Source organism: Bufo gargarizans, chromosome 2 (genome assembly GCF_014858855.1).
Source record: "Bufo gargarizans isolate SCDJY-AF-19 chromosome 2, ASM1485885v1, whole genome shotgun sequence".
Taxonomy (NCBI): domain Eukaryota; kingdom Metazoa; phylum Chordata; class Amphibia; order Anura; family Bufonidae; genus Bufo; species Bufo gargarizans.
Window position 1 is genome coordinate 311024592 of NC_058081.1, and position 16893 is coordinate 311041484.

The 16893-nt window shown below is 45.0% G+C and overlaps 1 protein-coding gene across 4 annotated transcripts in view; it reads left to right on the top strand.

Moving 5' to 3' along the window:
- TBC1D30 (TBC1 domain family member 30) overlaps positions 1-16893 on the top strand; it is an 83783-nt gene that overhangs the window by 35458 nt on the left and 31432 nt on the right. For 2 of the 4 annotated variants that reach the window (XM_044280486.1, XM_044280487.1), the window contains exons 4-5: positions 8126-8187; positions 10653-10718. In XM_044280486.1, the coding sequence (XP_044136421.1) occupies positions 8126-8187; positions 10653-10718 (128 nt within the window). Of the gene's footprint in view, positions 1-7125; positions 7874-8125; positions 8188-10652; positions 10719-16893 lie in introns of those variants that run through there. The other 2 variants (XM_044280489.1, XM_044280488.1) reach the window with 2 other exon arrangements.

A 16893-nucleotide genomic window follows, 5' to 3' on the forward strand; every position in this document is an offset into this window, starting at 1 on the left:
AGTGCCTACATAAGAATTAAAGGGCTTCTGTCACTCCACTAAAGAAAACCGGCGGTTTAATCAGGTGAACCACTGTGTGGGGCTTACTTAAAGGGTTTCTACCACCACATTTTGACCTAATTAGCGGTCAGACACTAGCGATCTGCTAGTGTCTGCTGTACCTAACCATGCTATTGTAATCCCTTTCTCTGCAGCTGTTACCCTAAAAAACGGACGAGCGGGGTGGAATACAGGGTGAGTAGATGGAGCCTCTAGGTGCTGAAAAGACGCCCCCATAGCACCTAGAGGCTCATTTGCATAGCAATAAAAGTTCGTTTTTTAGGGTAACCGCTGCAGAGAAAGGGATTACAATAGCATGGTTAGGTACAGCAGACACTAGCAGATCGCTAGTGTCTGACAGCTAATCAGGTCAAAATGAGGTGGTAAAAACCCTTTAATAGAAACCACCCATAAATAAACCTATTTTAGAAGCTACATCCCACAATTTATTCAAAACTGATTTTACAAACGGTGTTAACCCTTTAGATGCTCCACACGAATTAAAAGAAAATGGAGGCGAAATGTCAAAATTTTACTTTTTTTTTTTTTTTGTGTGCAGATTTTCCATTTGAATCTCCCCCCCCCCCTGTAACTCAGCAAGGTTAACAGCAAAACAAACCTAAATATTTATTACTCTGATTCTACAGTTTATAAAAAAAACACCCCATATGTGGTCGTAAACTGCTGTATGGGCACAAAAAGACTTAGGCCCCTTTCACATGAATGATACGGATTGGCTCAGGGTGCGTTCAGTGAAACTCGCACCATTTTGCAAGCAAGTTCAGTCAGTTTTTTTCTGCGATTGCGTTCAGTTTTGAAGTGCAATCCATTTTGAAGTGTTTTTCACGCTGGTAAAAAAACAAACAACATCTCCTATCAACCATCAGCGAAAGACGCATTGCGCTCGAACTGCATCCAGGTTACATCTGGATGCAATGAGTTTTTCACTAAAGCCCCATTCACTTCTATAGGGGCCAGGGCTGCGTGAAAAACGCAGAACATAGAACATGCTGTGATTCTCGCGCAACGCAGAACTGATGCGTTAAAAAAAATGTACACAGACCCATTGAAATGAATGGGTCAGGATTCAGCGCGGATGCTATGCGTTCACGTCATGCATCTTAACCGCGTGGAAAACTCGCTTGTGTGAAAGGGGCCTTATGGCTTTTGGAGGGCAGATTTTTATTGAATGGTTTTCAGGCTCCATGTCGAAACTACACTGTGTTAGTGAGTGCCTTGACCCCACAGGCGCTTTCGTCGAATTTAGAAACACTTGGCTGGGAAAATGTTGTTTTAACCCCAGATTTTCTAGTTTCAGAAGGGTTATGGGAGAAAAAGCACCACTCAATTGTTTACCCACGACAAAACCCCATATTTGGTAAAAAACTGCTCTGTTTCACCAGACCACAGGGTTCAGAAGAGAAAGAGTGCCAAGTGAATTTGAGGCCTAAGTTTGGTGATTTATACAGCAGAGGCTCTAAGGTGAAAAAAAGAAACCTCCAAGAAATCACTGCAGATGGTGCAAAGTGAAAATTGCAATTTAGCACACATATGCCAATTCACTGCTCAATATGTTGTGCCCATTGTGCGCCAGTCTGAAAAGCAAGCCCTCTTGTTATGCTATGTTTCTTGTTTTCTTTTAACTTACACCCTACATGTGGCTCTAGTTTTTTGCCTGGACATACAACAGGGCTCAGGATTAAAAGCGCACCATGCGTATCTGAGGCCCAGTATGTTTTTTTTACGCATCTGGTGCAGACAACCGTAGAGGCTCTGGGGTGAAACAATTGGAACATCCAAAAACTGACCCTATTTTGGAAACTCCACCTGCCCATCAAGCTATTTATTAAGGGATGGAGTGAGTATTTTGACCCCACAGGTGTTTTGCAGAAATTAATGAGCAGGGGACCATGCAAAATGAAAATGGAAAGTTTTAGGCTACTTTTACACTAGCATTTTAGTTTTCCGGTATGGAGATCCGTCATAGGGGCTCAATACTGGAAAAAAAAAGCTTCAGTTTTGTCCCCATTCATTGTCAATACGGACAAAACTGAACTGAACTCAACGGGATGCTCCAGAATGCATTCCGTTCCGTTTAGTTGCGTTTCCATACCGGAGAGCAAACAGCAACATGTTGTATTTTGCTTTCCATCCTGGGAAACTGATCAAGACAGACCCGGCATGACCCCAATGCAAGTCAATGACACAATTGAAAATTGATCCGTCCCCCATTGACTTTCAATGGAGTTCATGACGGATCTGTCTTGGCAATGTTATAGATAAGGCCCCTTTCACACGAGCGTGACGGATTAGGTCCGAATGCGTTCAGTGAAACTCGCACCACTTTGCAAGTAAGTTCAGTCAGTTTTGTCTTCGATTGCGTTCAGTTGTTCAGTTTTTTCCGCGCGGGTGCAATGCATTTTGATGCGTTTTTCACGCGCGTGATAAAAAACTGAAGGTTTACAAACAACATCTCTTAGCAACCATCAGTGAAAAATGCATCGCACCTGCACTTGCTTGCAGATGCAATGCGTTTTTCACGCAGCCCCATTCACTTTTATGGGACCAGGGCTGCGTGAAAAACGCTGAATATAGAACATGCTGCGATTTTCACGCAACGCAGAACTGATGTGTGAAAAACAATGCTCATGTATACAGACCCATTAAAATGAATGGGTCAGGATTCAGTGTGGGTGCTATGAGTTCACGTCACCCGCGCGGAAAACTCGCTCGTGTGAAAGGGGCCTAACACAAACGGATCAGTTCATAACGGATGCAGATCGTTGTATTATCAGTAACGGAAGCGTTTTTGCTGAACCCTGCCGGATCCAGCAAAAACGCTAGTGCGAAAGTAGCCTAAGGCCTCATGCACACGACCGTTGTTTGGGTCCGTTTTGGCGGCTCTGATGCGGACCCATTCACTTCAATGGGGCCGCAAAAGATGCGGACAGCACTCCGTGTGCTGTCCACATCCGTTGCTCCGCTAAAAAAAATATAACGTGTCCTATTCTTGTCCGCGCTTTGCGGACAAGAATAGGCATTATATTGACGGCTGCCCGTTCCGTTCTGCAAATTGCGGAAGGCACGCGGGTGTCTTCCGTTTTTTGCGGATCCACGGTTTGCGGACCACAAAAAACGGCATGGTCGTGTGCATGAGGCCTTACACTAATATGGCATTTCAGTGCCCAATAGCCTGTGCCATCTGAAACACATGGGTTCAGAAGGGAGACCACCTTTTGGTTTTTGCAGTGCAGATTTTGATGGATTGGTTTTGCACACCATGTTGCTATTGAGCAGCCTCTTGTGTTTTTTTTTTTTTTTTCTTGGCAGAGCTGTGTAAGGGTTTTTTTTTTTTTTTTTTTTGCAGGATCAGTTGCCATTATCATTGGTTTTATTTTGGGGCACATAGAACTTTTTGGTCACTTTTTTGGAAGCCGGATAAAGAAAAGGCAGCAACTCTGCCATTGCTTTATGGGTTTTGTTATTGTGGCATACACTGTGCAAGAAAAAAGCCATTTTTTATTTATTTTTCTAGTGATGGTCTTGTCTGGGGACTTGTTTTCTTGGTGGGATGAGGTGATGTTATCATTGGTATCCATTTTGATCACTCGATAGATTTGGCATCCGTTTGATTTATTTTTTTACGTCATTCCCCTGACAATATATCATGTAATATTTTTATAGAGCCGGCTATACCTGATATGTTTATCTTTTATTTTAATTATAAATAGCTTGATGAGAGAAGTGCTTTATAAATATAAATAAAAATGTTAACTTTTGATTTTTGTCCCACTATGGGACTTCATCTTTTCAGAGTCCAATCCATTTTACAATGCAGTACAGTACATGCTGTATTGTATTGCACTGAGCTGTCAGTTTCACACTGACAGTTCGTCTATGAGACCCAGACTTGCACCCGCTGCATATTGAGCAGGCTCACTGCAGAAGCCCGCTCCATACATCCCCTGTACCGGTACGTCATGGTGATTGAAGGGGTTAAGGGTATATTGAGTGAGCCTCTGTGGTCACATGCGCTTGGGGACACATCACTGCTGAGGTGCATGTGGCTATGGATGGAACGTCACACTACCAGCCAGACTCTGATGTGTGCAGTAAAGTGAAGATATACGGAGAATCACTGCTACAATCACTATCCCCAGAGTTAGACTGCTGAGGACAGTGATTGGCTGCAGTGGTCATGTGCTGAATACCGGCATGTCAACAATCCGCGTCAGGAGGTCCTTGGCTGTTTGTATCCCTGTCCTGTGCCTTTCGGTGGATGCAGTACTGATACTGTATGCAGTGTGAAGAGGACGTAGATGGGGAGATTAGTGATGATGCCTCACATTCTCTGGACAAAGCAATAAACAGTATCTAGCACACTGTGCAAAACATATGATGGTGTGCTAGCTATAGAAGCTGTCGAGGATTGCTTTAACACTTAAGCTGGTATGTCGCTTTTCATGGAAAGGTGTTGCCACAAATTAATTCAGAAAGAAAATCTCTGCTAAGTGTGAATAGTTTCTCCATATTTTATCACTGGATGTGTGTGTGTAAATGATCCTTTCCTTTGAACAGGCCTCTAATTATGATCAGCAGTGTTATTTCTTTATGGGCTGCTCCAGAAAAGACAGATATTGGTGGACTACTGCAGAGTGCGAGCCCTGCCGATCACAATAATGTCCTGTCTGCTTTCTGCCGTTCACTAGAATGACTAACATTCAATTGCCATTTCCAGAGCCCTTTTTAGAAACCATTAGGACTGCACTGTGATATATATAGCCTTATGGGTCAGGAGGTGCAGTTGCTTTAAAGCAGGGGTGCACAACATTTTCTGGTTGGGGGACACATTGCCAGACTGAACCTATGACAAGGGCCGAAAATAAAATTTAAAGGGGTATTACCAACTAAAACACAGTATTTATGGCATTTTGAACATACAGTAATGTCTGGTTACACTTCCAGGACTCCCATCTAATGGGTGAATACATGAAAAATACATGTGAGGAGCCACAAGACATAGACATACACGTATGTCACCAGATAGTTGGGGGCTGGACAGAATGGTATCAAGGGCCACATGTGGCCCCCGGGCCGCAGGTTGTGCACCCCTGCTTTAAAGGAACACTGCCGTCTTTTTGTATTACTGTAACAGCTTACATGTAAACTTTCTATGTGCTTTTTAAGATCATTTTTTGGATATAATTTTTTGAAGTCACGCCATGTATTCTACTTCCTTTCCTGGCTCTTAAATTCTGCCTTCATAAGGACTTCTAGCACAGCGAACAGCCTCATCTGACTCTGTCAGACCATTCACTGGGGCCAGAGAGGGTAGGGGGATGAGTGACTCCATTAGAGCACCACATATTACCCTGATAAGTGCAATGCTCTTCTGTGGACACCTTTATCTAGACCTATCCATAGAACAATAGAGCTGTCATAGTGTTATTCTAATTCTACAATCTACTATTATACTAGCAGGTAACATCCTTCCATAACAGCTGCTGTAAACTGACAATGGATTAACCGTCTATATGCAGATGCAGCCAAGCTAAAATTGATAGTTAACGCATAAAAGAGGACCTTTCACTAGTTTAAAAACTAACTATATCAGTGGGCAGAGCGGCGGCCAGGAGTCCCCCTGCACTTACTAGTATGTCTGGGCGCCGCTCCGTTCGCCCGGTATAGGCTCCGGTGTCTGCAGCTCCCTCTGTTGTACTGGGAGTCCCAGGCCATGAGCTGTGCGCTGCGATTGGCCAGCACTGCAGCAAGGGACACACCTAATACAAAAACTCCGCCCAGTACAACAGAGGGAGCTGCCAATACCGGGCGAACGGAGCGGTGCCCAGACATACTAGTAAGTTCAGGGGGACCCCTGGGCGCCGCTCTGCCCACTGATAAAGAGGACCTTTCACTAGTTTAAAAACTAACTATATCAGTGGGCAGAGCGGCGCCCAGGGGTCCCCCTGCACTTACTAGTATGTCTGGGCGCCGCTCCGTTCGCCCGGTATAGGCAGCTCCCTCTGTTGTACTGGGCGGAGTTTTTGTATTAGGTGTGTCCCTTGCTGCAGTGCTGGCCAATCGCAGCGCACAGCTCATGGCCTGGGACTCCCAGTACAACAGAGGAAGCTGCAGACACCGGAGCCTATACCGGGCGAACGGAGCGACGCCCAGACATACTAGTAAGTGCAGGGGGACCCCTGGGCGCCGCTCTGCCCACTGATATAGTTAGTTTTAAACTAGTGAAAGGGCCTCTTTAAGTAATCAATGTTAAAAAAAAATGTCAATTGACTTTTTCAATGGATTTCAATGGCTTTTGTCACTGTAACGTGTTATCAGAGTCCATTTTAGTTTGGCTACATCTATGAGTTTTATCTCTGTGCTGACTGCTAAAAATGACAATATTTTATAATATATATAATTTTTAATGGCATAGTACTGAAAAAGAAAAACAGCCAATCATTCTTTAAAAATGTGTTTAATGAATAATGAGGGGATGTACTAATACTGGCATTACAACCGCCAGTCTTGGTATGCACAGGCCTCTTCATAAATTTGGCGCTTTTCCTTGTGGTCCAGGTGCCAGACTTTCAAAGCTACGCCAGCTATGAGTATTTATGCCAGAAACTATAAATTATAGTAAATCTGGAAGGCTGCCCCGACCTCTCCCCACCTACCTTTCTTTCCACTTTTACAAAGTGCAAGACAAGTGAAAAGTCAGAAATGATTGTGGAATTATAGCTTGCACCACGATCTACGACTTTTTTTTAACGTAAACACTTTAGTAGGTGTCCCTTTCTGATGGACGTGTCCCTTTAAGGCTGGGTTCACACCTGAGCGTTTTACAGCGCGTTCCTACGCGCTGTAAAACGCACAACAGGCAAGAACCAATGATTCCCTATGGGAATGGTTCTCACCTGGGCGTTTTACAGCACGTACGATCGCGCTGTAAAACGCCCGACGCTCAAACAAGTGCTTGAGCTTTTTTTTGGGCGTTTGTCGCGCGTTCCCGCACAGAGATATTCGGGAACGCGCGACAATGTGTGCACGCCTGTCTCTGTATGCGCGATTGTAAACGCCCGTACAATCGCGCATACAGAGCGCTCGTTTCAGAACGCTCAGGTCTGAACCCAGCCTAAGGGTCTTGTGCCATAGCAGGGTATGGAGAGCATAGATACTGTACTGCATGAAAAGAGGCGTGGCTTAAATGAATCCCGTCACTCACTGTCGGTGGGTGGAGCTTCACTTAAAAGGGGTGCACCATTTTACTCCAAAATGGTGTCTCAATTCTGGGGTACAAATCTGTGTGAAAGTAATCCAACCAGTAGTTACAGAGTCAGAGAAAAGCGTGTATCGGTGCAGCACATGTATCCTCTACATCTGTAGGATGTATAGGATCAGTAAATCCGGATATCTAGGTCTATTGGCTTCCCTTGCCTGTAGTGTAATGATGCCTAGCCTCCATAAGCAGATGTGCGGTGCCATTAGGAGGAGGCTTCTACCACTGCTGGGAGGTGGGGCGCTCCTCCTCATCCGTACATGCTCTCTCCGCCGCCTCTGCACTGCAGATCTCCTCCACAAAGCGAGCATCCATCCCGTCACACGGTGCGGCCGCGACCGCCGCATGTGCGTCATTTATGTGAGAGAGCACGTCTGACATCCGTCCTACAGATGAGGCAGGAGAAGCTGTCCTGCAGCCTGAGGCGAGGGGGCAAAGGCTTGAAGAGGCAGAATGCTGGCGGAGGAGGAGTGGGCAACATCCTCAGCAGCGTGCTGAAGAAGAGGAGCTGCATCTCCAGGACGGCCCCCCGCCTGCTCTGCACCCTGGAGCCAGGTGAAGCAGTTCTCACTAATCCAGGCTTAACCCCGGCTTGGCTGGTGCGAGGGAGGCCGGAAGAGGAGCTGCGTGATGGAGACGCCTGGTAAAAGACGGCCCTTGTTCTGAGGCGCTGTGCTGCCGGGGGTTCAGCACTGGACAGCGCCCCTCTCTGCTGCCTCCGCTCAGGGCGCCGCACCTGCCTTGCTGAGGGCTTCTCACTCTTGTATGTCCTTACCGTGGAGGTAACCTTTCTCTCCTGTCCTGCAGGTGTGGACACCAAGCTGAAATTTACCCTGGAGCCTTCACTGGGCCAGCATGGCTTTCAACAGGTAAGACATCACCCTGGAGGTGCCCACAGGTTAATGTATCATTTGTTTTCCAGCTTTCTTACCAGGGTTGGCATTTTAAATATGAGTCAGTGACAATGATTCACGTCATTTTTTTTTCTAAAATTTTGAGATTGCGTTCTATTTGAACACATGTGTGCCTGTTTTTAGGACTCATTTCTTTAGGTCTTTAGAAGTACACTATTTTTTAAAATCTTTTTTTTTTTTTTCATTGATATGTTCTATACTTATATGCAGAGATTTGAAGGGAACAGGATATCCCATAAAATAGTGAGACTGAACCTCATATTCAGTATATACTGTTTTAGTTGATTCTGTCTTATAATGCTTCCTTTATTATTTAAAGATATACTGTATTTTTACGCTTTATAAGACGCACCCGATGATAAGATGCATCCTAGGTTTAAGGAGGAAAATAAGAAAAAAATATTTTTCATCAGACCTCAGATCAGATCCCCATAAATAACAGGACATCAGATCAGCCCTTCATGTCAGAACCCCATCAGACCTTATATCAGCCCACATAGTGAGACCCCATCAGCCCAGATAGTGAGACCCTCATCAGATCTCAGATCAGCCCACATAGTGAAACCCCCATCAGCCCACATAGGGAGACCCCATCAGACCTCAGATCAGCCCACACAGTGAGACCCCCATCAGACCTCAGATCAGCCCAGATAGTGAGACTCCCATCAGCCCAGATAGTGAGACCCCCATCAGACCTCAGATCAGATTAAAATAAAAACCATCTCTTACCTGTCCTGCGCCGCGGCTCCTCTCCACTACGTCCTGACGCTGTACGCGGTCAGAACAGTGCTGCGCCGGCCCCAGCAAGGAAGACCGAGGAGGGTAAGTACTACAAGCGCTTGTGGCCTTCACTCTCCTCTACCAGTACATAATTCATACTAGTGATCGCTTCCATAATAGAAGCGCTCACTAGTATTCGCTTTATAAGACACATGGCCATTCCCCCCCTCACTTTTGTGGGGAAAAAAGTGCCTCTTATAAAGCGAAAAATACGGTAATTAGCAAATAACAAAAATCCTTTACTTTGGGTTAACCTATAAAATAATTTTATCAAAATCTTAGACTAGATCTTTCTAATTTAAAGGGGCTTTCCAGGTGTTTAAAATGAATGACCTATCATCAGGATAGATCATCACCGCCAATCAGCTGTTTGAAGAGACTGGGGCGCTCCAGTAAGCGACGTGTCCTTCTCACAGCATACCAAGCACTGTGATGTCCATTGCATGGCGGCTGTGCTTGGTATTGCAACCTAGCGTTGTTCACTTGAATGGGACTGGGGTGTGCGTAGGCCATCTGATCAATGACATAGGCCTAAGAAGTCCTCACAGGAGAACCTACAAACTCTATACACATGTTGCTCTTGGTTGGATTGGAACCCAGGATGCTAGTCAACAGTGTTAACCACTGAGCCACCGTGCCTAGGTCAGATAAGGCCAACTGAGGAGATACGAGCTGCTGGAATGTTTGATATTCTTTCATGCCACTGCCAATACGGTGAGGGAAGAAAGACATTAAAGGGAACCTGTCACCGGGATTTGGAGTATAGAGCTGAGGACATGGGTTTCTAGATGGCTGCTAGCACATCTGCAATATCCAGTCCCCATAGCTCTGTGTGCTTTTATTGTGTAAAAAAAACGATTTGATACATATGTAAATTAACCTGAGATGAGCCAGAGCTTGAAAATATGACTCTTCTCTGGTCACACAAGTAAGATATGACTCTTTTATGTTAATTTTCATATGTATCAAATCGGTTTTTATACACAATAAAAGCACACAGAGCTATGGGGACTGGGTATTGCAGATGTGCTAGCGGCCATCTAGCAACCCATGTCCTCAGCTCTATACACAAAATACTGGTGACAGGTTCCCTTTAAAGTGGTTAGTCATTTTCTGGCCACTGATATTCTGCACCATTTTCTGTATCTTATAAGGTGAGCCCCCTTGTTGGCCAAGTCTTTTGTGCTGCCCTTACGGAGATTCTGTCTATAAAATGGCTGCTGATGGAGGGTCACGTGACCAGACACATCACCCAGTCTCCTCCATTCACATACACTGCACCTGCCATCTGTACTTTTACTGCTGGGAGTCTAGTGCAGGTGCAGTGTATGTGAATGGAGGAGACGGAGCGGTGTCTGGTCACGTGACCCTCCACCAGCAGCCATCTGATGGACAGGACGTCTATGCTGACAGCACTGATGTTCTTTATGCTAAAAAATATTTTATTTTACAATTTGACCTAAGGCAACTCGAGAACTTGTATTTGCTGGTGATTTTCTGTTGTAAAGTTAAACATTCTTTGCTCTGTATAATTCCTAAAAGATGTTTAGATGATAAGCAATCTGTTTATGTGAGAACATTTGCCTGTAGTTTTTTAAATAGTTTTTCATTATGTTATTATACGCTACTTGTTTTCCTAGTGGTATGATGCTCTCAAAGCTGTTGCAAGGTTACCCACTGGAATACCAAAAGAGTGGCGGAGGAGAGTAAGTTCTTTACAAATTTTTGTCTATTTTTTATAGAAAAATGTGTTGTTGGTAGAAAAAAAAAATCTGGACCCCTTATCTGTGGTACTACTGCAGATTGTGGCGACAGAGTCCCTTTATGCAGGTTCAGTCCCTAAAGCAAGTACTATAAGAAGTCCATGCAAAATATTTCTATCTTCTTATAGTCTACAACATTGTCACGGCAATGGTATGATGCCCAGAGAGTGCTGAACTAGAACAGGAGCCCTGCATGATGTTTTGTGGGCAACATTTGCTTGCCATGGTAGCTGTACATCATGCAGTAGTATCTCTCATCAGTGGAGGTTGTGAGATCACAACTAAAGGTACATTTTTGGCCAAGTAACAATGAAAAGGCGGCTGACAAACAGACGGTCCATTCACACATCCGCAAAATGGGTCTGCATCCGTTCCGGGGTGCAGACCCATCCATTTATAATGAGGCCGGAATGTGCTGTCCGCATTTGCGGATCCGCACTTCCGCATCCGTGCTTCCTTTTCCGCAAAAAAATAGAACATGTTCTATTCTTGTCCACAATTGCGGACAAGATTAGGCATTTTCTATTATAGTGCCGGCGATGTGCGGAATGCACATTGCCAGTGTCTGTGTTTTGCGGATCCGCAATTTGCAAGGACCCTAAGGCTCGGTTCACATCATGTTTTTCCCATCCATTTAACGCATTTAAAAAAAGTATACGTTAAACAGATGCCTCATGCCTCGAATGGATACAGTTGCATCTGTTCACCATTCAACTCCATTGTAAAAAAAAAAAGTATACTTTTTATTTTTATTTTTTTCTAGATTGTGCAGGATACAAGAACTTGGTATGCTGCATTTTAGTGTGTATGTGTGTGTGTGTGTATATATATATATATATATATATATATATATTGTAACATATAAGTCAAATGGAGGCATAAAACGTGATGTGAGCCCACCCTTACAGACTTATGTGTTTTAGTACACGATGTCTGATTAAAGTGGAACTCCAAGGATTAAGAGGGTTCTCTTAGGATAGGCCAGCAATATTAGATCAGGGGGGTCTGACTTCTGGCACCCCAGCTAATCGGCTGTTTGCAGCAGCTCCAGAACTTAACAGCTTCGTTCACCGTGTAGTGGCTGGGGCAGAGCTTCAGTAGCAAGCACCCGCCACCATACAGTGGGCAGAGCCATGAAGTTCTGGTGTCTAGAGCTCCTGCAAAGAGCTGATTGGGTGCTGGGAGTCAGACTCCTGCCAAGTTTGATACTGGTGATCTATCCTGAGGATAAGTCATCAATTGTTTAGTCTTGTAGAATCCTCCTTTTAATAGACTTCTTATATGTTTGCCACTTGGCTAATGCTTGTTTTCTTAGTTTTGATTTAGTTTCTTGTAGTTAATAACTATTCTGCACTTACTGTAATGGAAGTTAACGTCACCCTAACTTCCCAGCTATCTGCTTGTACTCAACAGCTAGTTTGAATTGCAGTACAAAGCACGGCATCTTTGATTAGACAGAAATAGATTTTAGACTGCCTCCCTCTTCCTTTTGACAGTCCATGTAAATTGTAATCAGATCATAGCTGTACCCTAATAGAACTTGAGGGTATAAGTTTCCTGATATTTATCTCATTACAGAGGAACTGTCGCCTATCCTGACATGTCTCTTTATTAACCTCTTGCATTCCCCGTGGAATAAAAATTGTGCATCATCATTTCCTATATCTTTGTTGTGCCATTCCTGTATTAATCTTACCAGAAGTTTATGAAAGTTTATGAAATGTAAGCAGCACGTAATAAAGGTCCATCTGTGTGCTACCAGTTGGTCATCAATATCTTATTGGTGGCGGTCAAACTCCCATCATCCTTGCTGATCAGCTGTTAAAAGGGGCTGTGGCACTCGGGAAAGTGATGTCACTTCCATCTGGTCACTTGGCCTTTTTGCAGCTCAGACCATTTCAAATGAATGGAACTGAGCTGCATTACCAGTCTTCAGCACTGTGCCTGGTATACTGTGAAGTGACCACAATGGTTGTCCGAGGGATGCAGCCCCCTCAAACAGCCAATTGTCAGGGGGGCTGGGAGTCAGGACCCCCAATCTGATATTAACCCCTTAGTGACCACCCATACGTGTTTTTACGGCGGTCACTAAGGGGCCTTGGGCTGGAGCGCCGCCTTTTTACGGCGGCACTTCAGCCCGAGTTAACGCTAAAATCAAGCGTAGTAGCTCCGTGCCCGCAGCTACCGGAGGTAGCTGAGGGCTCGGGGCAGTGATCAGAGACCGTGACAAGCGGTCTCTGATCACGTGATCGCCGTGATACACTTTATCACGGCGATCACCGAAAATGAAGCCTGAACTAAAACTTTCTCCCTCCTCTCATGTGAGAGAGGAGGGAGAAAGTCTCCGGTGCTAGGATCGGGTCCCCCAGCACTTCTATCCCTAAGCTGGGTCCCGATCCTCACCCCCCCACCCCCCTTACCCTCAAGGAAGATGGCGGCGGCGGCCGGCGCATGCGCAGACTGAAAGCCGGCCGCCGCCGCTTACTGTAAGGTCTCTCTCCTCAGGAGAGGAGAGAGAAGTTCAAGTTATGCCCCGATCGGGTCCCCAGCACCCCGATCGGGTCCCCCAGCACCCCGATCGGGGCAATAGGGCCCTTAGATATATTTTAATAAAGTTATTAGGGCCCCCCCCCCCCCCCCCCATCTAATAAAAAAAAAAAAAATGGCACAGACATGCGCACTGGTTACTGTGCTGAAGATCTGCCTTCAGCACAGTAACCATCAGGGACCAATAATAATGGTCCCTGATCATGTGGTCTCCATGATAAACCTATCATGGAGATCACATCCATTATATTTACAAAACATGGCCAGGACAGGGGCTGTGCTTCTCTCTCCCCTCAGCGCAGTTGTTCTGTGAGGAGAGAGAGATCAGACTTCTGTCCTGGCTCTGTGATTACATACTGTGAAAAAAAAAAGAAAAAAAATCAAATTATAAACTGTCCGTCAGTAACTGGCGGTCAGTGGATGTCCGTGATTAGGCGTCCGTCATTAGACGTCTATTAGTTACAGTCATTTATCTTTATTAGGGACCCTGTTCGTCTGTTACTGGCGGTCAGTGGGTGTCAGTCAGTGAGTTGTTGGGTGTCACTCCGTCAGTCGGTGGGTGTCACTCCGTCAGTCGGTGGGTGTCACTCCGTCAGTCGGTGGGTGTCAGTCATTTTTAGGGACGGTCAGTTATTTGAATTTTTCTGAGCTGTACAGAAAAAAAAAATGGCTCGGAGATTGTTAAGTGCGGAGCAGGCATACGAATTCCTCTGCTCTGACCACTCTGAATCTGGCACCGCTTCAGAGGCGGAAATATTTTCAGATAGCGGGGACTCTGATTCCATCCCCAGACCCCATAGCCCTATGGTGGTAGAAGTCACCACCTCCCCTCATTCTCCACCCAGCGGTCCCGTCCCTTCTGCTACGTGGGTTCCTGCCACTTCATTTTCCCCCCAAGTACCCCAATTTTTACCCACTCCCCAAATTAATGTGGATGTTGGCAATTTTACCCCTTATGATTTTTTTCATTTATTTGTAGATGATAACGTCCTTGAGTTAATTGTGCAGCAAACTAATTTGTACGCCACACAGTTTGCTGTACAAAAGCCCACATCTATTTATGTAAGACGGTGGACCCCCACAAGTGTCCCTGAAATAAAAAAATTTTGGGGCTTACCCTGGACATGGGCATTGTAAAAAAAACCTCTGTCCGATCCTATTGGGCTGCGAGTACTGTCCACTCAACCCCTGTGTTTGCAGCAGTTATGTCCCGTAACCGCTATGAAGTCATAATGCGGTTCATGCATTTTTCAGACAATTCCCAAGTCCCCCCCAGAACTGACCCAGCCTTCGACCGCCTAAATAAATTGAGACCCCTTATTTCCCTCCTTACAGATTTATTTTTGAAATTATATACCCCTGAGAAAAAATTATCAGTTGACGAGTCCCTTTTTAGTTTTAAAGGCCGCCTTTCCTTCCGTCAATATATTCCTTCCAAGCGTGCCAGATATGGGGTAAAGTTGTATAAGGTGTGCGAGAGCACAACCGGCTACACCTGTGGCCTGTCTATTTATGAGGGCAGAGACTCCCAACTTAACCCCCCAGGCTGCCCCGAAAATATTGGCACATCGGGAAAAATTGTGTGGGATTTATTGGCACCATTCCTGCACAAAGGGTACCACGTGTACACCGATAATTTTTACACTAGTATACCCCTTTATAAATCCCTCCATGCTGCAAACACAGGGGCTTGTGGGACAGTCCGCAAAAATAGAGTTGGATACCCACAACCGCTGGTCTCCAAACGTTTGGAGAAAGGAACATCCTTCGCCCTCGCAAGTGACCAGCTGCTTGCCGTGAAGTGGAAGGACAGGAAGGATGTCTACATGCTGACCACCTTGCATGCAGACACCACAGTGGCAGTTAGGGAGAGGGGGGCTACGGCGGACAAGCACAAACCGGTCTGTGTGACAGACTACAATAAATTTATGGGAGGTGTAGACCTCTCGGACCAAGCGCTTCACCCCTACCTGGTGAAGCGAAAAAACAGGGCCTGGTATAAAAAGGTAGCAATCTACCTCATCCAGATTGCTACCTATAATAGTTTTATTTTATTCAAAAAGTCCCAGGGAAACCTTAACTTCCTCGAGTACCAGGAGAAGGTGATTGAGAGTCTCCTGTTTGAGTCCCCCGCACCTAGGCAAGCCTTCGAATCGGAGGACGTTCGAAGGCTTTTAGAACGCCATTTCCCTCACCCCGTCCCTGCCACTACCAGCAAAACGTATCCACAGAAAAGATGCCGGGTGTGTAGCAAACATGGAAGGAGGAGGGACACCCGGATTTACTGCCCCAGCTGCCCATCACAACCAGGGCTCTGTAATTACCCCTGCTTTGAAACGTACCATACGGTTGCAAATTATTAATTTTATTTAATACCAAAAAGAACAGGGGGGGGGGGTCAGGAATTCAATTTATTCTCATTTTCTGTTTAGTTTGTGGGCTTTCCAGGGAGGGAGGGATCCCTTTGGGATGGTTCGTGGAGCTATTTTTATTTTTTTTCACCTTCTTAGCATTAATTTCTACAAAAAACTAGGGGGTCTAAATGCTCACTACACCCTAGATGAATACCTTAGGGGGTCTAGTTTTCAAAATGGGGTCCATTGTGGGGGGTTTCTATTGTTTTGGCAGCTCAACACCATTACAAGTGTGCAATGGGGCCTAAACCATTTTCAAGCAAATTTTGTGTTCTGAAAACAACTGGGTGCTCCTTTATGTTTGGGCCCTGCCGTTTGTCAAGACATAAGATTAGGGCCACAATGGGGGTATTTCTGAAGACAGGAGAAACAGGGTGATACATTTTGGAGTGTACATCTTCATTTTCATGTGCTCTGTAGAAAAAAATCTGTCTTTAAATTGACACTTTTGTGTAAAAAATGAAAATTACATTTTTTTCACCTTCTTAGCATTAATTTCAACAAAAAACTAGGGGGTCTAAATGCTCACTACACCCCTAGATGAATACCTTAGGGGGTCTAGTTTTCAAAATGGGGTCCATTGTGGGGGTTTTCTATTGTTTTGGCAGCTCAACGCCATTACAAGTGTGCAATGGGGCCTAAACCATTTTCAAGCAAATTTTGTGTTCTGAAAACAACTGGGTGCTCCTTTATGTTTGGGCCCTGCCGTTTGTCAAGACATAAGATTAGGGCCACAATGGGGGTATTTCTGAAGACAGGAGAAACAGGGTGATACATTTTGGAGTGTACATCTTCATTTTCATGTGCACTGTAGAAAAAAATCTGTCTTTAAATTGACACTTTTGTGTAAAAAATGAAAATTACATTTTTTTCACCTTCTTAGCATTAATTTCAACAAAAAACTAGGGGGTCTAAATGCTCACTACACCCCTAGATGAATACCTTAGGGGGTCTAGTTTTCAAAATGGGGTCCATTGTGGGGGTTTTCTATTGTTTTGGCAGCTCAACGCCATTACAAGTGTGCAATGGGGCCTAAACCATTTTCAAGCAAATTTTGTGTTCTGAAAACAACTGGGTGCTCCTTTATGTTTGGGCCCTGCCGTTTGTCAAGACATAAGATTAGGGCCACAATGGGGGTATTTCTGAAGACAGGAGAA